Source organism: Salvelinus fontinalis, chromosome 6 (genome assembly GCF_029448725.1).
Source record: "Salvelinus fontinalis isolate EN_2023a chromosome 6, ASM2944872v1, whole genome shotgun sequence".
NCBI lineage: Eukaryota > Metazoa > Chordata > Actinopteri > Salmoniformes > Salmonidae > Salvelinus > Salvelinus fontinalis.
This window is the reverse complement of record NC_074670.1, coordinates 62,596,774-62,619,148: the sequence shown is the minus strand read 5'-3', so window position 1 is coordinate 62,619,148 and position 22,375 is coordinate 62,596,774. Positions and strand designations below refer to the sequence as shown.

At 42.5% G+C, this 22,375-nt stretch overlaps 1 protein-coding gene across 1 annotated transcript; it reads right to left on the bottom strand.

Moving 5' to 3' along the window:
• Positions 1–16: 16 nt before the first annotated feature.
• On the bottom strand, positions 17–20,587 carry gpm6aa (glycoprotein M6Aa). The gene is made up of 7 exons (XM_055927391.1): positions 20,112–20,587; positions 5,144–5,336; positions 4,620–4,776; positions 3,993–4,146; positions 3,751–3,827; positions 3,437–3,502; positions 17–1,902 (listed from the first exon to the last, which is right to left on the bottom strand). Exons 1-7 carry the CDS (start codon positions 20,146–20,148, stop codon positions 1,750–1,752), a joined length of 837 nt encoding a protein of 278 aa, XP_055783366.1. The 5' UTR covers positions 20,149–20,587; the 3' UTR covers positions 17–1,749.
• Between the last annotated feature and the right edge of the window lie 1,788 nt (positions 20,588–22,375).

Below are 22,375 nucleotides of genomic sequence, written 5' to 3'. Positions count from 1 at the left end.
CGAGGAGAAAGCTGAAAACATTGTCAGGTCATTTACTGAATAAGCAACGTTGGTACAATAGGTAGTTCAAGACATGGTTGAAAGCTCATCACAAACTAAACAGACACAACTCAAACACTACCGTCTAATATCAGTAGCATAATGCTGTTACCATGGGGGGTTTAGTACTGCACATGTAAACAAAAGGTTGACCCAGCAAGACAGGCAAAGTGTTAAACAAAATTGTCCATGCCACAAAAAAACATCTAATTTCACAGTTTTTACCTAACAGTACAGTTATCCAACTCTGAGTTGAACACCAATGCGCTTACACCTAGAGAGAGCACAGAAATGTTCAAATAAGTGCACAAAACTAGCTCTTAGAAATACTGACAAAACAAATATTGCCAGGCAATGAAATGGTAGGCCACCTTCAGAGTCCTATGGCATAATGATGTGTAAGCAATACAATCCAACTTTTTCTGTCATAAATAAAATAACTTACTGTGACATACACTTTTCTCAAGTCTGATAAATTCAACAAAAAGTTCAATTTGACATGAAATACTTTTTTTTTGCGTCAATATTTTTGAAAGACTGGGATTCATAGTGAATTAAACCACAGTAACTTATTTTTATTCTCTTATGAATTGTCCTGAATTTGAAGTGCTTAACATCTAGGACCAAAGTATGCATTTATATCTCAATATATGCAGTGCAGAAATCTGCAAAAACTTTCATACTTGTATTTATTAAGTTACACTTTATGAAATAAAAATGGGGGTATGAGAACATGTGTCCGTCTCCTTGTGTGGCATATGATTAAAGACGATGGAATCATTCACAGTCCTTAGATACATAGCTTTAAATTGGCAAGATGCCTCATATTGTAATAAAATAATCCATTGTTTATCATATTGGCAACTAATTTCTTCTTTGATAATGACCTAAGTGTTTCCTGTTTAACAGGCTTCCCGCTGGGCACACATTGGTTAAATCAATGTTGTTTCCACGTCATTTCAATGAAATTACATTGAACCAATGTGGAATAGACGTTTAATTGACATCTGTGCCCAGTGGGTTGGCACATCTAGTAAATCATGTTTTTGTATTATTATAATTTGGTAATGCTATTGTGTAACCGCAGGTAGAAAAAAAAGCTTTTCACTTCAAAGATATTATTTAGATCCCTGGCATTACTGGTATTTAAAGGCTTCAGAAGCTTTAAAAGTTCCCCTGTGTGATTGAAAATATTGTAGTCTTCAACACCGATCACCCATCCATGTACATAGTGCTTTAAAATGAGATCTATACAGACACACAAACATGAGAAATGTGCTTCAAACCCTTTAAGCCCTAACTGACCACCTTAAAAATGAATATAAATAAATTATAAAGGGGGGAAATGTGACACTTGATAAAACTACAAACTCATAAAAATCCAAAGAAATTCTCCAAAGTAAAAAAGTAAATGAAAAATACTTCCAATTCTACTGCGTACTGAACTACTAACTACTATAAAAGCCATAATAATACAGCTAATACTAATAATCATCATCATAATCATAATACAGTCCATAAGAGAGGTAATAGGGCTCATCATCTGAAATGCTGTTTGGAGGGGTTGTGAGGGTCCCCTGGACCACTTTGTCATATGACGCTCCAGTGACATCAGCGGTGGCGAGGACCCCGGGCGCCACCCACCCCCCTCTTTAAAGGGGCTGGTGGAGATGGAGGGGCAGGGTGGCAGGGCCAGGCGTCACGCTGGCCTTATGTGTAGGCGTTGAGACGCTCCTTGGAGCGGGTGGAGTGGATGTCGTGGAGCTCCTGCTCCTCCTTGGACTTGGTGTCCTCGTACTTCTGCATCCTGCACGCGTCCTTCACGTAGGCCCAGTTGGCTGACAGCACCATCAGGTAGTGGATCTAACAGAGATGAGTCACCCACAAGTTCAGTCAGGGAGAAAAATCAAACACACCACAAATGATTGGTCTTTCACTTTTCCACTGACATCCATCAGGGAAAGATGAATGCATGTCAGGAAATGGAAGAAAGTGTACCATATTTATATATTCTATTATCACTACAGATTTCATGATACTGCCTTAATGGAGAACATAGAAATAGGAATTAGAATAATAGTAATTTAATAGGATCTCTATGGATTTTTAACATCATGACATCATCTGCAGATTTTTAAAGTGCTATTATTGAGGCCCACAGCTTGAATTAAACCTGGAAAATTGTATTCTAGGGCTGAAAAACAATGTCTCAAATTTCGATTTTTTTTATTTTCAATTCACAAGGGTGTATTTCACTGCTATGCCAGCAGGCGGCAGTACAGTAGAAGCAGTCGGTAGTACCCAGGGTTTCAACTGCAGAAAAGACTCATAGAGACGCACAGCCATTGTGAATGTATTTTGCTTAAATGCCTGTGGTTGTTACTTTGCCACACCTTTCACACTGAATCAGATCAATATAAGAAGCTAATAGATTTGAATTTACACAAAGACCAAATTACTGGTCTCTTAAGGATTTCAACAAAAGCTGCAGTCTCAGCTGCGAGGACTTGGAATAGTGAAAATACTGCATCCATTTCGTTGAACATCTCATCTCGTATTTGATGTTGATAGTTAATCATTTGTTTTAGTAATCAGTTATATAATCAGATAAAATGGAAGGACCGTGCATTTCTTACTGCATTAACCCCTTTTCAGTTCATCATGAGATAGAAGTCAGACATGCATTGATTCTTTTTTAACATTGTAGTTTCCTTTTTTTACTGCCACCCTTCTGTTGGTGCGTGTCTGTCGCGTACCACCACTGTTTCCTAGCCATTTGTTTTGTTCAAATGGGAGGCAATGTCTCACTGCAATTTGCACCATCATCTTTGACTAACGATGACCACATTCTCTTTCTTAGAAAATGGCTCCTCACAAATTACTGAGAGATGTTTTCAACAAGCTCTGGGCCTTTCTTCTCCCAGTTTCCATGACAACGCTGTGAAATGCCTAGCATCTCTGAGCCAAAGAAAAACCTTGTCTCTCCACTGCGCCAAAATACTGCCTCCCCAGCCATTCCCATAGACTTGCAGAAAAACAGAGATTTCAGCTACAGAAATCAACTGAGCCCATTAAAACACACCATTTGGTTTACCCCGTTACCACTTGTATTTGACCTATTACTGTCATTTTCAAAATGGCCATGTCAAATCAGAACCTTGTATTGCATTTTTTTGCCTATGGACTAGTTAAATAAAACTAGTGCAGGGGAAAATCACTGACATGTCTGGTTCCTATTTTGTCATATGAGGAACATACAGCGACCTGCACAGATCTCAGCCGTTCATATACAGATTACATGGTCCATATATCCATTGCCCTCAAATGGATATAAATCAAAGATGTAATATCAGCTATATCAACAGAGATAGAAAAGTAATAGATTTTTGTGTCTCACCATAGCAATGACAGCAGCTCCAGCACCAGCCAGGGAACAAACGAACAGGTGGAATGTCATGTCCAGCTGTATCAAAGACAAAGGAAAGGGGAAAATGAGTCAGGCTTCCCCATAAAAACCCTAGTGAACCTGTAAAAGACCCACACACATTTTATTATATGCATTATTTAAAACCTTCATCGATGTTGCACGTAAATGTTCATTTTGCAAAAGCTTTTGAACTTTGAAACTTTGAAACCAAGTATCACATCATTTATTAAACATATGTCATTCACATTTGATGTATTTGTAGTTAGGTTATTGGTATCACCTACCTCATTTGATTCACACATTTTGTAAAACTTGTCAGATCCAGTACATACAGTCTTCCCCTCCCCAACTGGCACAATACCTGAAAAGAGAGAACATTTCAATAGGCCATTCCGACATTTTCATATTAGTTTTGATTGATCTAATATTTATACCACAGATGTCTATGCAACATTCATAGGTAATATGTTTGAAACTACCCACAGAGAAGCAGTAAACCCAACTACTGTATGTCATGAATCCTTACCATACTGGCGCGGGTCCAGGCACAGAGTGACTCCCTCCAGGGTGGTGGCGTTTTGGCAAATGGTCCAGATGTTGAAGTAGATGAAGACGGGGAGGGAGGTGAACGCAGTCACCCCGAGCCAAGCCAGCATGAAGATGTACGTCAGCATGATGAACTAAGACATAGGATAGCGGAGACTCAGTAGATTCCAGATTCCAGGTATACCTCGCGTCAAGTGAATTAGGAACAACATTAAGAGCTGTTAGTATTTCCCATCAGGATTTATTGTGACTGAGTCTATATCAGTGTTTCCCAAATGTCTCCTTACATACCCCGCATTCCACTTTTTGATCTATTCCAGTACTAGCACACTTAATTCCACTTAAACTTGATGATTGGCCACGTGAAACAGTTGTGCCAGTATAGAAAGTGGAACGGATGGGGGTACTCGGTGAGAGGCCTAAATTCTGCCCTTTACACAGAATTATCACATTTTAGCTACAATATTGTGATTGATTGCACTGCCATTTTAAAAGCTACTTTGTCCCTTAGGACCATTGCATTACACACAGGTCGTTCATAGAAAACGTTACCAGCTACTCTTGAAGATCACTAAACCTCATCATTGAGTGATTAATTACCCCTTACCCAAGCACTGACGCAACGTCCACAGGTGGTGATCTTGAAGTCTCCATAAAGGTCCTTAATGGCTCCGCTGGTAAAGAAGCCCTCCACCATCAACAGAATGCCGTAGACAAAGAACGCTGAGGCGATGCCATAGATCACATACTTAATGATGTCAATCCTAGATGGAAAAAGGGAAAAGTGTGTGGAAACAACTGTAATGTACAGTTATTACATTGTTGTTTAATTGTTATTGTGCATTAAAAACACATTTTTACATCCTCTGTAACTCTGTTTAGTCAAACTTATTAAGTTACATTGAATAGTGTATTTACACAGTAACTATACAAGTGACTAATTTGAAACCCATTTAAAATCGAGACAGTGTTCTTTCACCAGGATACATTGTTGGTCTTATCTAGCCCATCTGCAATGCAGGTTCTTCTAAAATACAGAGAGCTACTCGGTATAGGGATAACTTTCAGGTGATACACAACAGTGTATCTTCAATGTTTCCAGTTTAGGTCATAGGTGTGTAGCATGCTCACATGGTGAACACGTCAAGGGAATCCACGGGTCCTCTGACCACCTCAAAGTAGTTCTGCAGGATGGTGACGGTCCCAGAGAGGGCCTCGTGCCCGCAGCCGCAGAACAGCGCCACCCCGGCGTACAACAGGATGGTAGCAATAAGCGACGGGTACGGGATGCCGCCCAGGCATTTGATGCAGCACTCCAGGCATCCTGAGCACACAGAGAGAAGAGAGACAGAGAAGGTCAGACTTCATGAAAGACAGGAGGGAATGTTCACTATATACAGTAAATCACAGGACAACAGAGGGAGAAACACTGGATTGAAAGTACTGGTTGAGAACGCTGGAAGATATCTTGAGAGGAAGACTAAGCTGTGGTAAGTACAAGGCCTTTATATCACCACCACAACCACTAAAATGATGTTGTTGCATGAGGTGCATAGCAATCATAGTAGTAGGTACCATAATCAACATGGTAACTGTTTCTAAAAATTGATATTATGTGATTGCGCAGCACACTTTATGAGGTTTTGACACAGTAGCCTTCACCTAAGAACAATATGGTACCGTATGGTATTTCACATACAGTGGTCATCCTCTACACACTGGTGGTTAAATGCAGTCGGAGGTGAAGCAGTGAGAGAGTGACTCCCCTCTTTGCTACAGATATTCCAGTATGAGGAATGAGGTGAACCCAACTTAAACCCTACTGAACCCAGCAGAGCCCTGGTGTGGTTGACACTTTCAGCCTGAGCCCTAGGTGAACTCTAACCCATTGGCGTCCCGGGCATCCACTCTGTTTGGCCACACATCGGACAGGGATCAGGGTGAATAATAACATGTTATGAGAAGTGTGTGTGTGTGTGTGTGTGTGTGTCTGTCTGTCTGTGTGCGTGTGTGAGACTGTGCCTCAGTCTAAGTGTCTGTGGGTGGGATGTCTGGGTGTATTTGACTGGATTGGTGTGTTTCTACAAAATGCTGTGCCCATATTATAACAGCATCACAATCCCATGGAAGTGTTACTGTATGTTAGGGTTTGTGTATGTGTTTGAGGGAAGCAGTCTGGACAGTGAGTTCATCCTTCATCCTAACGGCTGCTATGACAACATACTCTACAAATGCATGTCATACACAACTTTGTTTCAGACTAATGTCATACGCATCAGGTTTGTCCCATTCCAATTTCATTAGTGAACCCCACTCTTTTTCATGGCCAGATATGAGCTGTTATTGAGTCAAATAGTATTTCCTCTCCTCGCAGTGCACTCTGAAATATGCTCCCCAAATCAATGCGAAGCACTAATGAAATGCACAAATTTAATTTCACGCTCATACGACTGGAGAAGTTCCTCCAATGCCTCTACATCACCATTAGAACCATTGATTAATTCTTCCCCATTCAATCAACGCTCATGTTTCCCATTCAACAGCAAAAAAGTCTGAAAAACCGAGCTGACTATTTTATTTGTAATTCTCAGAGATACCAATCAATGACATCTCCCTCATCGCAGCCAAGCAGTCATTTATTTGCCATCTCCTCTATCACGCCTCGTGTTGATTATCTGTCGCACTGCATTGCGAAAGCAATAGCCCTCTTCCTCCTCCCTCCTCCACACTCTGCATATGTTTCTATACAGATTGTGACTGGAATAGTAAGTAAGCTAGCTATCTACTTCCGCCTCAGCCTGCTAGGTTGGGGATCCTTTATTGAAAAAACACATGAATTTCACATGTGAACACATGTTAAGTGTTCCAAAAACACATGTGATCACACGTGATCTTATGTTAAGTTATTGTGATAACTTTGACAACATATAAAGCAACATAACATGAAACTATAAATTTGAAAACATCCGATCACGTGAAGTGTTCCAAAAACACATTTTCACATGATTTCACATTTTCACAAAATCATGTGATTTTCCACATGTGAAATCATGTGTTTTCCTCATCCTAGCCTTTCTCCAGAAGTAATCCACCACCAGTGTCGTCATGTCATCAAGCCCGATTCCCATCGTTTCCCAGCTATGATATTTCCATTTGTGGGGCTCTTGTCCATTTCAGTGGGAATGGGTGACAAAAAGTGTTATGTTCATTATGAAGGTTTTATAAGACATACCTATGCATTATTTAGATATAGTATGACTGCTAAATGGAGGACCCATTTATTTGAGGTATATTATGAAATTTGTGTCTAATTATTATTACAAAGCAATTGCTATCTCATAGCACATTGAAATAATAAATTAGGAAAATATATTTAAAAAATATATATGTATAGATTTACCCCCAAAATATATGGGGTATTGGAAATGATGCAGACAATTACTTTTTTTACTTTATTTCACCTTTATTTAACCAGGTAGGCTAGTTGAGAACAAGTTCTCATTTGCAACTGCGACCTGGCCAAGATAAAGCATAGCAGTGTGAACAGACAACAACACAGAGTTACACATGGAGTACTTGATGAAAGCCACAATCTATCTACAAAATTAAAGCTGATATAAAATGCCTGGAACCTGACTATGAAGACTAAAGCTGTAGTGGGATAGAGTTGCCATGGCATTCGGGATGGATATGGGTGTGATCGAGGTGAACACAGAGCAAGAGCAAGAGCACAGAGCAAGGAGAGGCTGGAAAAATAATTGTGTGTTTTATTGATTATGGGATTTTGTGGAGGGACGCTATTGGTGATTTTTTTGATTTTTTTCATCAACAATGACAAGGCACCGAGGTCTGACAACTAGGATGGAAAATTACTGAGAATAATAGCGGACGATATTGCCACTCCTATTTGCCATATTTTCAATCTAAGCCTACTGGAAAGTGTGGGTCCTCAGACTTGGAGGGAAGCAAAAGTAATTATGCTACCCAAGAATAGCTCAAATAGCTGACCAATCAGCCGGTTACCAACCCTTAGTAAACTTTTGGAAAAAATTGTGTTTGATCAGATACAATACTATTTTACTGTAAACAAATTGACAACAGACTTTCAGCACGGTTATAGGGAAGGGCATTCAACAAGCACGGCACATACACAAATGACTGATGATTGGCTCAGAGAAATTGATGATAAAAAGATTGTGGGAACTGTTTTGTTAGACTTCAATGCGGCTTTTGACATTATCGATCATAGTCTGCTGATGGAAAAATGTATGTGTTATAGTTTTACACCCCCTGCTATACTGTGGATAAAGAGTTACCTATCTAACAGAACACAGAGGGTGTTCTCTAATGGAAGCCTCTCCAACATAATCCAAGTAGATTCCGGAATTCCCCAGGGCAGCTGTCTAGGCCCCTTACTTTTTTCGATCTTTACTAATGACATGTCACTGGCTTTGCGTAAAGTTAATGTGTCTATGTATGCGGATGACTCAACACTATACACGTCATCTACTACAGTTAGTGAAATGACTGCAACACTTAACAAAGAGCTGCAGTTAGTTTCAGAATGGGTGGCAAGGAATAATTTTGTCCTAAATATTTAAAAAACTAAAAGCATTGTATTTGGGACAAATCATGAATTAAACCCTAAACCTCAATTAAATCTTGTAAAAAATTGTGTGGAAATTTAGCAAGTTGAGGTGACTAAACTGCTTGGAGTAACCCTGGATTGTAAACTGTCGTGGTCAAAACATGTTGATACGACTTCAGTCGTGTAGTTAGGTGCAACAAAGACGGACCTCGGAAAATTACAATTGGCTCAGAACAGGGCAGCACGGCTGGCCCTTAAATGTAAACAGAGAGCTAACATTAATAATATGCATGTACATCTCTCATGGCTCAAAGTGGAGGAGAGATTGACTTCATCATTACTTGTTTTTGTAAGAAGTGCTGACATGCTAAATGTACAGATGTGCCTGTTAAAACTACTAGCACACAGCTTGGACACCCACGCATACCCCACAAGACATGCCACCAACTGTGTCTTCCCAATCCCCAAGTCAAGAACAGACTATGGAAGGCGCACAGTACTACATAGAGCCATGGCTACATGGAACTCTATATATATATATTTTTTTTTTTTAATTTCATCTTTATTTAAACAGGTAGGCCAGTTGAGAACAAGTTCTCATTTACAACTGCGACCTGGACAAGATAAAGCAAAGCAGTGTGGCAAAGAAAACACATGGGATAAACAAACGTACAGTCAATAACACAATAGAAAAATCTATATACAGTGTGTGCAAATGTAGTAAGATTAGGGAGGTAAGACAATACATAGGCCATAGTGGCGAAATAATTACAATTTAGCAATTAACACTTGAGTGATAGATGTGCAGAAGATGAATGTGCAAGTAGAGATACTGGGATGCAAAGGAGAAAAAAAAAATGTAAAAATATGGGGATGAGGTAGTTGGGTGAGCTAGTTGGGTGGGCTGTGTACAGGTGCAATGATCGGTAAACTGCTCTGACAGCTGATGCTTAAAGTTAATGAGGGAGATATAAGACTCCAGCTTCAGTGATTTTTGCAATTTGTTCCAGTCATTGGCAGCTGAGAACTGTAAGGAAAGGCGGCCAAAGGAGGAGTTGGCTTTGGGGATGACCAGTGAAGTATACCTGCTGGAGCACGTGCTACGGGTGGGTGCTGCTATGTGACTGGGACTGGGAGAATAGTCAGGGTCGAGGAAAATATGAACGAAGCAAAGTACAGGAAGATCCTTGATGAAAACCTCCACTAGAGCACTCTGAACGCTCAGGACCTCAGACTGAGGCGAAGGTTCACCTTCCAACAGGACAACGACCCTAAGCACACAGCCAAGACACAACGCAGGAGTGGCTTCGGGACAAGTCTCCAAATGTTTTTGAGTGGCCCAGCCAGAGCCTGGATTTGAACCTGTTCAAACATCTCTGGAAAGACCTGAAAAAAGCTGTGCAACGACACTCCCCATCCAACCTGACAGAGCTTGAGAGGATCTGTAGAGAAGAATGGGAAAAAGCTGGAGGACAGCTAGTTTCCGTCCTCCTCTGGGTACATTGACTTCAATACAAAACCGAGGAGGCTCATGGTTCTCACCCCCTTCCATAAACTTATACAGTAATTATGACAACTTCCGGAGTGTCACGATCGTCTTTTGGAGAGAGTGAGGACCAACATGTAGCGCGTGGAAAATACATCTTCTCTTTATTAAAGAAGGAAAAATCAAAACAAAACAACAAACAGACGAACGTGAAGCTAAGCAAGGACTAAGTGCACAATATGCAACATAGAACAATCGACATAGACAATCTCCCACAATCACCTAAAGCCCATGGCTGCCTTAAATATGGCTCCCAATCAGAGACAATTAATGACATCTGTCTCTGATTGAGAACCAAACCAGGCAACCATAGACTTTCCTAGAACTCTCTCCTGAACGCAACCCCATACACTATACAACACCCCCTAAACAATACACACACCCTAAACTAGACAAAACACACAAACTTCCCATGTCACACCCTGACCTAACTAAAATAATAAAGAAAACAAAGAATACTAAGGCCAGGGCGTGACATAACCCCCCCCTCAAGGTGCGAACTCCGGACGCACCAGCATAAAGTCTAGGGGAGGGTCTGGGTGGGCGTCTGTCCACGGTGGCGGCTCTGGCGCTGGTCGTGGTCCCCACCCCACCATAGTCACTACCCGCTTTCGTATCCTCCTCCAAATGACCACCCTCCAAATTAACAGGAGTGATAAGGGGCAGCACCAGGATAAGGGGCAGCACCAGTATAAGGGGCAGCTCCGGACTGAGGGACGGCAGCTCCGGACTGAGGGACAACACCGGACTGGCTGGCTGACCCTGGCTGGCTGGCGGATCCTGGCTGGCTGGCTCTGGCGGATCCTGGCTGGCTGGCTCTGGCGGATCCTGGCTGGCTGGCTCTGGCGGATCCTGGCTGGCTGGCTCTGGCGGATCCTGGCTGGATGACGGCTCTGGCTAGTCATGGCTGGATGACGGCTCTGGCTGGTCATGGCTGGATGACGGCTCTGGCTGGTCATGGCTGGATGACGGCTCTGGCTGGTCATGGCTGGATGACGGCTCTAGCTGGTCATGGCTCGCTGACGGCTCTGGCTGGTCATGGCTCACTGACGGCTCTGGCTGGTCATGGCTCGCTGACGGCTCTGGCTGGTCATGGCTCGCTGACGGCTCTGGCTGGTCATGGCTCGCTGACGGCTCTGGCTGATCCGGTCTGGCGGAAGGCTCTGGCTGATCCGGTCTGGCGGAAGGCTCTAGCGGCTCCTGTCTGGCGGAATGCTCTAGCGGCTCCTGTCTGGCGGACGGCTCTGTAGGCTCATGGCAGACGGGCGGCTTTGCAGGCTCATGGCAGTCGGGCGGCTTTGAAGGCTCAATACAGACGGGCAGCTCGTGCGGCACTTGGCAGACGGACAGTTCAGACGGCGTAGGGCAGACGGGCAGTTCAGGCGTCGTTGGGCAGACGTGCAGTTCAGGCGCCGTTGGGCAGACGGGCAGTTCAGGCGCCGTTGGGCAGACGGGCAGTTCAGGCGCCGTTGGGCAGACGGGCAGTTCAGGCCGGCTGAGACGCACTGTAGGCCTGGTGCGTGGTGCCGGAACTGGAGGTACCGGGCTAAGGACATGCACCTTCAGGCTAGTGCGGGGAACAACAACAGGGCACACTGGACTCTCAAGGCGTACTATAGGCCTGGTGCGTGGTACCGGCACTGGTGGTACCGGGCTGAGGGCACGCACATCAGGGCGAGTACGGGGAGAAGGAACAGTGCGTACAGGGCTCTGGAGACGCACAGGAGGCTTGGTGCGTGGTGCCGGAACTGGTGGTACTGGACTGGAGACACGCACCATAGGGAGAGTGCATGGAGGAGGAACAGGGCTCTGGAGACGCACTGGAAGCCTGGTGCGTGGTGTAGGCACTGGTGGTACTGGCCTGGAGCAGGGATGTGGCGCCGGAAATACCGGACCGTGCAGGCGTACTGGCTCCCTTGAGCATTGAGCCTGCCCAACCTTACCTGGTTGAATGCTCCCAGTCGCCCGACCAGTGCGGGGAGGTGGAATAACCCGCACCGGGCTATGTAGGCGAACCGGGGACACCATGCGTAAGGCTGGTGCCATGTAAACCGGCCCGAGGAGACGCACTGGTGGCCAGATATGTAGGGCCGGCTTCATGACATCCGGCTCAATACTATATCTAGCCCTGCCAGTGCGGGGAGGTGGAATAACCAGCACCGGGCTATGCACACGTACAGGAGACACCGTGCGCTCTACTGCGTAACACGGTGTCTGCCCGTACTCCCGCTCTCCACGGTTAGCCTGGGAAGTGGGCGCAGGTCTCCTACCTGGCCCACTACCTCTTAGCCCCCCCCAAGAAATTTTTGGGGTTTACTCACAGGCTTCCTTGCTAGTCGCGTACCCTCATAACTTCGGTTCCTCTCTCCGGTTGCCTCTGCTCTCCTAATCGCCTCCAGCTGTTCCCATGGAAGGCGATCTCTTCCAGCTCGGATCTCCTCCCATGTGTAGCAACCCTTGCCGTCCAATACATCCTCCCATGTCCACGAGTCCTGGTTACTTTGCCGCTGTTGTTGGTTCCGCTCACGCTGCTTGATCCATGTGTGGTGGGAGATTCTGTCACGGTCGTCTTGAGGTGAATGAATGGACCAAGGCGCAGCGTGTGCAAAATACATCTTCTTTTATTAGAAGAGAGAAAAGAAACACGAAACGAACAACTATACACAAAATAACAAACTGACGACCGTGAAGCTATATAAACAAAATGGTGCTGACACTGACCATTACACACTGACATAGACAATCTCCCACAATACACACACCCTAAACTAGACAAAACACACAAACTTCCCATGTCACACCTTGACCTAACTAAAATAATAAAGAAAACAAAGAATACTAAGGCCAGGGCGTGACACGGAGGACGTCCTCCAACCTATCAGAACTCCTGCAGCATGAACTGACATGTTGTCCACTGAATCAAAGGATCAGATAATGAATATAGTACTGAAAGCATCAGCTACAGCTAGCTAGCACTGCAGTGCATAACATGTGGTGAGTAGTTGACTCAAAGAGAGAGAAAGACAATAGTTGAACAGTTTTGAACAAATTAATTTAAAAAATGAAGAAGCCAGAGCGTGAGGAAGAGAGAGAGATAGCTATATTTAGTTGTATTTTCTTCACTTTCACTTACTTAGCTAGCAAATGCAGCCAGATAGTTTAGCCTATTCAAACACCTGACTCAAACAGAGAGGGTTCGTATGTTAGCTAGCTGGCTATGGCTGTCCAACACTGGAACTCTTCCAAGTCAAGGTAAGCTTTTGGTTTCATTAATTTATTGCCACCTTGGCCTACAAGTGTAACTACTAAACTGCTTGCTGACTGTACACTGTACTGCATGATTGTAGTGGGTTCTATTAGCTATGTTGACTATGACGTTAGCTAATATGGTGACAACGATGTAGGCTGTGTGTAGAGTTTAGCGGTTATTTTTGCCTGGTCACAGACAGATGATGTGTTGTGCACTGACATCCACAAGCGAAGGGGAAAAGGTGAGAGGAGGATAGTGCGTAGATGCAAGAAGGAAATATACAACAAACAAAGCGATCATGCTGTTTGTATCTGGCTACTATGAAAGTGAACTGTGTTTGCGTGTGATCAGAGGTGTATTCATTCCGTTGATTCTGTTGAAAAACTTTTCTTAAACGGAAGCAAACGGAACAAAACGGGGATAAACATACCTGAATTTGTCCAGTAGAAACTCTCGTTAGCAACTGTTGAACTAATAATACCACCCTAGATCAGCTAGATGCAGGCAAGAGTGTGCAAGGCGGTATTGAATGCGTTACTGTCGGTCACGTTGATTACAAAATAATGATCAAGACCTGTGCACCTATGTTGTAAACATTCATTCATAGACCTCATGATGGGTATTGGGAAAATGTGAGTATCATGTGGTAATCTAAACCTGTCGATGTTACATTGAGCTGGGTGAATGGAATATGAAGGACAGTCATCCAATATGCTGTAATACAAAATAAGGCCATGCTGATTCAAAAAATTATCTTCCTCCCTCATCTTAAACTGCACCGACCACCACTGGTGCGTTTTGAAAATGTTTTGTGTACTTCATGAATCATTATAAAAAGTAAAAGTTTGGGGAAAAAATTTCAATATTTGACAATATTAGAATTGTTAAAAACTCACATGGTTCTTGATTGCAAGGGCATTGGGCGGTAGTATTGGTGGCCATATTGCCATTTAATGTTATACATATGAAGTCTTAAGGATTCATTGGGAACCAGATATGGTTATAATCATACATTTGCATGGCACTATTGTTTTCAGACAAGTTCAACAATTCTCCACTGGAAAACAACAGCTACTCCTCCCATCATAAGTCTAATTACCAGCCTTTTCACAGACTTACATTGAACTTGAGATTCCTGACTCAATCTGGCTGAGTGTTGGCGCTATGCTAGTGAAAATGACAACTAGTGTGAATTGACTGAAAGAGCCACTGGATGCTTGATCCATAATTTAGCACCAGCAGCACAGTAACAGTACAGCGCCAGCCACTTCCATCCATTATTTATGGCAGCTGCTTTACTGTTACATTACCTGGGATGAGAAAGATGCCTGTTTAATGAGCTGCCACTGGGGTTCCAATTGATCATGTTCACAGTGGAATAGGGTTGAGTGTGTTGTGGAACTTGTTGGGTATCAACTGGCCCAGTGTCAGTTTAGGTGGGTATATGTTATGAAAGGGAACATTCACTCTCTCTAGCAATCTATTTAACAACAAGACCAGTTTTTCTAGCCTGGGCCCCAGTCTGTTTGTGTCATCATGGCTAAGATGACAAGGAGCTGTCATGATAGCACAAACAGATCTGAAACTAGGCTACAGTTGTTCTTGGAGACGAGCATAACATAAAAGTTAAATGAACTGTTGTTTTTACCGATTGGCATTAGTAAAGCATTCCTCTAAATGTGGCTAATGGTCAACAATGACATAGTCTATTATATCTATCTCATGATGACCACACTTTGTTCTTGAACTTTATTCATATGAAACCTTCAAATTAGGGGGCCATTAAATATTACTTGTAATCACTACAGTATGTGAAAATATGGCTACATGTGGATTATCTCTAAACTGCCAATCAATGCTGAATAAAGAGACAGGCTCCAGCTCCACCTTCAATTGTACTCCACACAAACAGCCCCTCTTCAAAAAGTAAAGTCTGTAATTCGACTGTGACCCCAAACATGTCTCTCCAGTCCAATCAACAGTAGGCGTCTCTCTCTCTCTAACACAAAGAGAAAGGACAGGCCCCTCCCATGCCCCCTCCTCACTACCACGGTCACCACTCTCCCCTCTGTCAGCGTCATGTCCGACAGGCAAAAGGGACACACACACACCCTCAGCACCAAATGGCTCATTAAAAGGTTGAGGTTGCCATCATGTAATGGTCACCTCTCAGAAAACATTGATAATGCATCTTGAAGACAACAGCACTCCTAAGGATCATTCAGAAAATAATACATATGGTATCAGCCGCACAATCACAAGATCTATAGTGGCATTAGTTTCATTAAAACAGGGAAGGGGGGAGCGAGAGACGGAGAAGGGGTGGAGGGAAACAGAGGGAGAGATTGAGAGAGAAGGAGATAGCTTTTTCTCTTTGAATCTAATTCGTTTCTGGTTAGAACGGCTTGTGGGGTACACAAGGCACATTTTCACATTTATTAATGTTCATTTGATCTGGTGGCCTGGAGACGTCCATGGGGGGCGGAGTACGGGAAAATAAGCCTACACTAAGCAGTGGGGATGTTTCAGTCTGTGAATGTCGGAAGAGTACGTGTCTCAGCGTTCGCTTTCCCTATACCCCCACCCCCACCCCCAACATTTGTTATGCTGCATCTTGACACACATGTCCAGTTTATGGGGTAAAATAGTCTACTTTTATTTGATCAATGGGTTGTATTACCCCTTCTCGCGCACTTGCAAATTGTATCTTTTATTACATGACATTGAATATATGACTATATGAATATATGAATATATGGAAAACCTGTATTATGGCTTCTCTACTTGAATTCATGTTTTTTGTAATAATCTGATAGATTCCAAGAATTCCAATTCCAGTTTCTAGACTGAAAGTTTTCCTGACCAAGAGGGACGATTTTTTTGTCGTGTTACCTGAATTATAAGATCTCTATGGTAGGGACACTATCATAATGCAATACACCTCAGGCTGTGGGATGATTGTGAATCCAATTTGGTTGATTTTGCTTGCTACAAAAGCTTAGCCTCTTCCATTTGACAGCCAAAATAGATCTGTAACACTAGTAGCAATATAACAGAAGATCAAAAGTAAGATGATAAATACCTGTCAAAAAACAACTTAAATAGATTTTGTAACCCTTTGTTAACAGTGAAACTAAATGTGATGCAAACTATTTGGGGGTGTTTATTGTTATTTTGAGGATTTACAAAGCAGCCCTGAGAGGTATAAAATGCACAGTTTTAAATTTCCGTGTACAGTCATGTTGTGTCTGAAAACCATACAGTGTCATGTTCTGTACAGTAGTTGCATTCCATTTGTACTATTTTTGCATGGTAGCCCCTAATGCCAGGACAGGGCTACAGACGATCTATAGAGCTCTGGTCCACACATAACGAATGTCCTCATAGGAGGTGACAGGGGGACAGTTGCTGGAGGAATGGCCCAGAGAAAGAGCACTTACATCTGCTTGTCCTCTTAAATATGTCATGGACTCAGGGTTCTCTGAGGTGGGGGGTCAGATTGTGACCAGTCACCCCAAAATGACAGTGAGGTCACATACTGTAGATTATAATATAACTACTAGATAAAAGCATAACTGTTTGATGCTGCTTCTCCCTGAGAGTTGCTCAGATTTATATATAATGCATGGTTAAAGCTAGGTGGCCTGACAACTTAAAGATCAACGACTTCAGCTCAGAATAAAAATAATACTACAGGAGCAGTGTTACCATACAAATTATATATTTTTTTATTTCATAATCTCCACAACTCCACGGAAATTAAAACTGAAATGAATTTGTCATCTAAGAAAACACAAAACACATTGAACATTTAATATAAGCATTATAAAGCCATTTGAAAGGCCCTCAGGGCGGAGGCCCAAAGTCATTAATTGCCCTAACTCCCAGGAGGGTGTTAAATCTCCCCGTTCATGTGCTCTTAAACCAGCCTTTCAGCTCAGTAAATTTACAGTGGTCATGTGAATAATTGTCTCAACCAAGCGACAAGCGACAAGAGACTTAGAACCTTTAATATAACAGTAAGGTGTAATCTATAACTTGGTAATACGTTACATTAATATAAGTACTGTTTATGACGGGTTGTGATTATATAAGTAGTTTATAGATCATCATTAGATAATATGTAGTTTATGAATCATTATTAAATAGTTATAATTTTGGTCGTTGCCAAATAATAGGTGTATTTATGGCTGCACTGAGGATTTTATTACTGTTATTAAAAGATGAATAACATAAACCACATTACCTCACTAAATGTACAGTTGTACAACTAAATGTACAGTTGTACAACTATGTATCCCACTTACCCTTTCCCTTTCCCTCACTGTGAGGGTAATACTGTGAGAGCATACCCAAGTCCCCCTCAATATGGCTACTCTAGCTTTGTAAAGTGAAATGTATTTTCCTTGTGTCAATAATTGAAATGTCAGGAAAATGTTGGGGGCAATTTGATGTTTGTTTGAGGTTGATGCCTTTTCTGTTTAGGGAGTGGTTTTAGGGCTACGGTTTGGATGGAGGAGCCAAATGGCAAATATCAACATAGAACCAGAAGTCCATTATTTGCTAATGGGCAAGACACACTGCACATACTGTAGCAGGCCTAGAAACATGTAGGCCAACCTACTACATGGCATTTACACTATGCATGCATTCAGACTTCATAATTGGAAACAGGAGGGTCAAATCATCTTGTTTCAAGCACTAGACCTCTAAGTGTCCCTAGCTGAACTTCAGTAGCCTGGTCCCAGGCCTGTTTGTGCTGTATCCGACTCCTGTGATCATTGTTATGGTTGAGCATGTTGTAGAACCATAGGAGTTGGCTATACAGCACAAACAGTTCTGGGACCAAGCAACTGAAGTTCATCAGTCAGTGTGTTGATTCAGAGAGGAATCACTAAAGAAGAAGAGTGTTAATGTGGAGCAGCACTCAGCCAAGCTGCTTTAGCACCCTGTTTTATTTATAACTTTACAAATTTGATAGAGAAGAGATGTGTCACTTAACCACTTTTGGGCCAGTGGGGCCACAGCGCTAGTAGTAAAGAGTGCTTGGCTAAGTATTATAGAAAGACTAACAAGGCCTTCACCCAAATGAATGGGCATGGTGTACTAGAGACACGCATGCACAGTCTGGGTGGTAGTGTCTTTCAGTATGGTGAACCTTGATGGAGATGGCCAACTGTATGATGTGACAGATTGGGCTTCCAGGATGTAGATCCAGGATGTAGAGGATGTCTCTATTATGGAGACTGATGGGTATTCAATCGAAACTGCTATCAAGAAGTTTCCGGTAGTCATCCCACAGGTTGGAGACATCTTAGTGTCAAAGAATCATGGATCATAGTGTGAAAACAGAATTCCTGATTCAATGTTTTATTGCAGCCACCAATGGTTTTAACATCTTACCAGACAATAAAGGCCTATCACTTTGTAGTACATGCAATTATTCAGCTGTCCCCATAGCAGAACCCTTTTTGGTTCCAGGTAAAAACACTTTTTGGTTCCAGGTAGAATAATTTTGGGTTCCATGTAGAACCTTCTGTGGAAAGGGTTTTACATGGAACCCAACATGGTTCTACTTGGAACCAAAAGGGTTCTACCTTGAACAAACAAGGGTTCTTCATGGGCTTCTCCTATGGGGACAGCAGAAAAACACTTTCAGGTTCTAGATAGCAGTTGTTGTTTTTTTACGAGTGACCATCCATGACACTCACACAAACACGCACACAAACACACGCACACAGACACTATGTAAACTATGTAAACAAAATGTCATCTGCAGGAACAGAACAGAGAGCAGAGAGTGGCTGCAGGGATATAGACCAGACTTGGCCAGTGCCATGGCAACTGTTACAGCACTCATGCCTGTGAAGCACTGGTTTTCAGGAAGGAGGGAAGAAAAGAAGCACAGACATACGAAGCATGGGACATGCACAGAACCTGGGAAGAAGGGGAAAAGGAAGGAAGGAAGGAGGAGGAGTGGAGGGGGAGAAATACACCTCAGAGTGGAGAGAACGACAGCATCCAGTGAGCATTTAAATGAATATGGAAGAAGGCTCATTCAAACCAACCGCTTGTAAACATCAATGTATTTATAGACTGCTATTTTCGCCTCAAGCCTACACTTCTTCAACACTGGTGAAGGGGTGGATTTGCATTTTAAATGGCAACCCCTTTGCACAATGCAAATAACATACCCTGCATGCATATGCACAAGAAAGGAATCTTCACATGCGTCAAAAAATGTCTGCTCTAAGCATGAAAGCGCTTTGATTTGAATACAATAGCTGGACATGCATATGTTCTGGATACAATGGTTTTATTAGCGAAAGCGGACTGGCTCGATGTCTCTTGTCTTCAATGTTCCCCTGAGCCATCTCGACAGGCATGGGAGAGCCTTACCGAGACACCCGTGAACAAAGACAATCCTCCCTGTGCTTTCACAGTCAACGCTCACAGAGGCAGGTCACACCCCTCTGACTGTTTCGACAGCAGACAACACCCACACCACACACACTTTAGTCAAGCAGACAATCAATGGACAAAGGAACAACCCAAACAGATGCTCTTTTATACCCAGATTATTAACCAAATATTTTCTCAAACCTTTCCGCATAAGTACTTCACTGACAACAGACAAATAAATTAGGGGAGGATTTCACTCAAATGGAATCTCAATCCATCCACCTGAATATAAAATACACTTCTCTTTCCTTACCTTTCTGGGTCTGCCCCTCATCCATATCTTCTTCCATCTGGGCTATTCTAGATGTAGAGCAACTGATGTGACAAAAGCTCAGAACTCTGTTTCTGTGTGTGTTGTCGGCTGAGGGATAGTCCACAGAAGTCTCTCTCTTTCTCTCTCTCTCTCCCTCTCTACTCTGTGTTCAGACCTCTTGTCAGCAGAGATTTAATTCAAGTAGTCGTGCCGTTGATTCATGAGAGAGATCAGTGCGTCTTCACAGCGCTGTCCATCGCGAGCCTCTCTGGCCAGTGCTGAAAACCTGCTCTCAACAGTGGAGAATACAGGGGGTGGTGAGGGAAAAGGGTGGTCTCAGTATGCAGGAATAAGTATATTTGCAGGAAGGCGCAGGTGGTCAGGAAACAGAAAGCATAGAGAGGCAATGGTAGAAACACCGGCTCAGCCTTGAAAACAGCCCCTTACCCTGAGACCAGGAGGAGGGGTGTTTCTTTAGAGGTGTCGAACACTTTCCCACCCAGCCCACCCGGATAACCCCTTTTTTCAGAGAAAATGGTTAAGCCTGTCAGCCCCCTTGGCTATGTTCTGCTGCATTAAGTGAAACTTCTCCTTGACTGAAAAATATATATTTCAGAAATCCAAAAGGGAATTCTCATAATCATATTAATCATCCAGGTTCAATTTGTTTATTACAAGGAGTTGTCATGGGACCCTTATCATACATACTGAACAAAAATATAAACGCAACATGCAACAATTTCAACAATTTTACTGAGTTACAGTTCATACAAGGAAATCAGTCGATTTAAATAAATGCATTATGCCCTAATCTATGGATTTCACATGACTGGGCAGGGGCGCAGCCATGGGTGAGCCTGGAAGGGCACACTTCTTTATGCATTTCTGTTTTACTCACCTGTAAGAAAACCTGTCCCTTTAAGAGTGGCTGATGATGTCACAGCAAGCACGAGCTCACAGTTTTAATTAGTCTAACTCCCAAGTTCAGCTCGCCACCTGTGGCTGTGCAGAGAATCTCCGGTTTTCTAACATTATTATTCTAACTGTTGTATCCTTCACTGTGTGTGAATGCAAGAACTGTGAGTACAGTATAGTTGCCAATGTTTAAGTCATATTTTTGTCATTGTACAGCATTTTATGCACTTGGTTTTTGCCAGCTAAGAAACTACTGTTAGCCACATTTTGCCTGTAAGTTGACTAGCTAGCTAGCTATGTTGTAGCCATTTTAATGTCATTTCTGAGTCACTTTATTGTTATAGCAGATCAGAAATGTTTATTCTTGTTTGTTATCGCTAAATACACTACTTGACCAAAAGTATGTGGACACCTGCTCGTCAAACATCTCATTCCAAAATCATGGGCATTAATATGGAGTTGGTCCCCCTTTTTGTGCTCGCTTTACGTTTCAGCTCTCAATTCTATATATCTTTCAGCAACGGGTGCAACGGGTGTGAATCCACTAATTTCAAGGGGTGTCCACATGCTTTTGTATATATAGTGTGTATGTGCCTTATTATAGACAAGTCAACGCTGTTTTCATGATTTCTGGTAGATCCCTAGTAGAAAAATCTGATCAGATTTTGGAACCCGTCCTATTAGGATTCTACCCTATAGGATTGTATCCTATAGGAGCCTATAAGAATACAATAGGATTTTTCTATCCAATTTTGGAACCAGTCATATTGGACTCCTATAGAATTTTATCCTGTAGGATATAGGATAAAATCCCATAAAATAAATCCTGTAGGATTATATCCTATAGGATAAAACAATTATCATCTGATAGGATTTTCTATTGGATTTTATTTATTGGAATCCTATAGGATTTTTATACTAAGGTGCACATTGACTCGGTACCAGTACCCCTTCTATATAGCCTCGTCATTGTTATTTTATTGAGTTACTATTTGTCCTTTAGTTTATTTAGCACATTTTTCTTACTTACTTTTTAAAACTCTGCATTGTCAGTTAAGGGCTCTTAAGTAAGCATTTCACAGTAAGGTTGTTGCATTCTGCGCAAGTGACAAATAAAATGTTATTTGAAAAGACATTAGCAGAACCCTGCACGTAACCCAAAAGGGTTCTACTTGGAACCAAAAAGGGTTCTCTGATGGGGACAGCTAACAGTGTACTCTGACACTGACAAACTGAGATCAATTAAAAACAATCTGGTCTTGAATTCAAACAATAGCTCAGACCAATAAAGCGACACACAGATAGTACAATATTAGGAGGAAATACAGACAGATTAGTCAGCAGTAGGA

Bases quoted from the DNA above. Each gene is read 5' to 3' on its own strand.
- gpm6aa (XM_055927391.1), bottom strand. From the start codon at position 20,148: ATGGAAGAAGATATGGATGAGGGGCAGACCCAGAAAG. The intron at 5,337-20,111 runs GTAAGGAAAGAG...CTGTGTGCTCAG, and splicing joins TGAGGGGCAGACCCAGAAAG to GATGCCTGGAGTGCTGCATC. The intron at 3,503-3,750 runs GTAGGTGATACC...TCTTTGATACAG, and splicing joins AAATGTGTGAATCAAATGAG to CTGGACATGACATTCCACCT.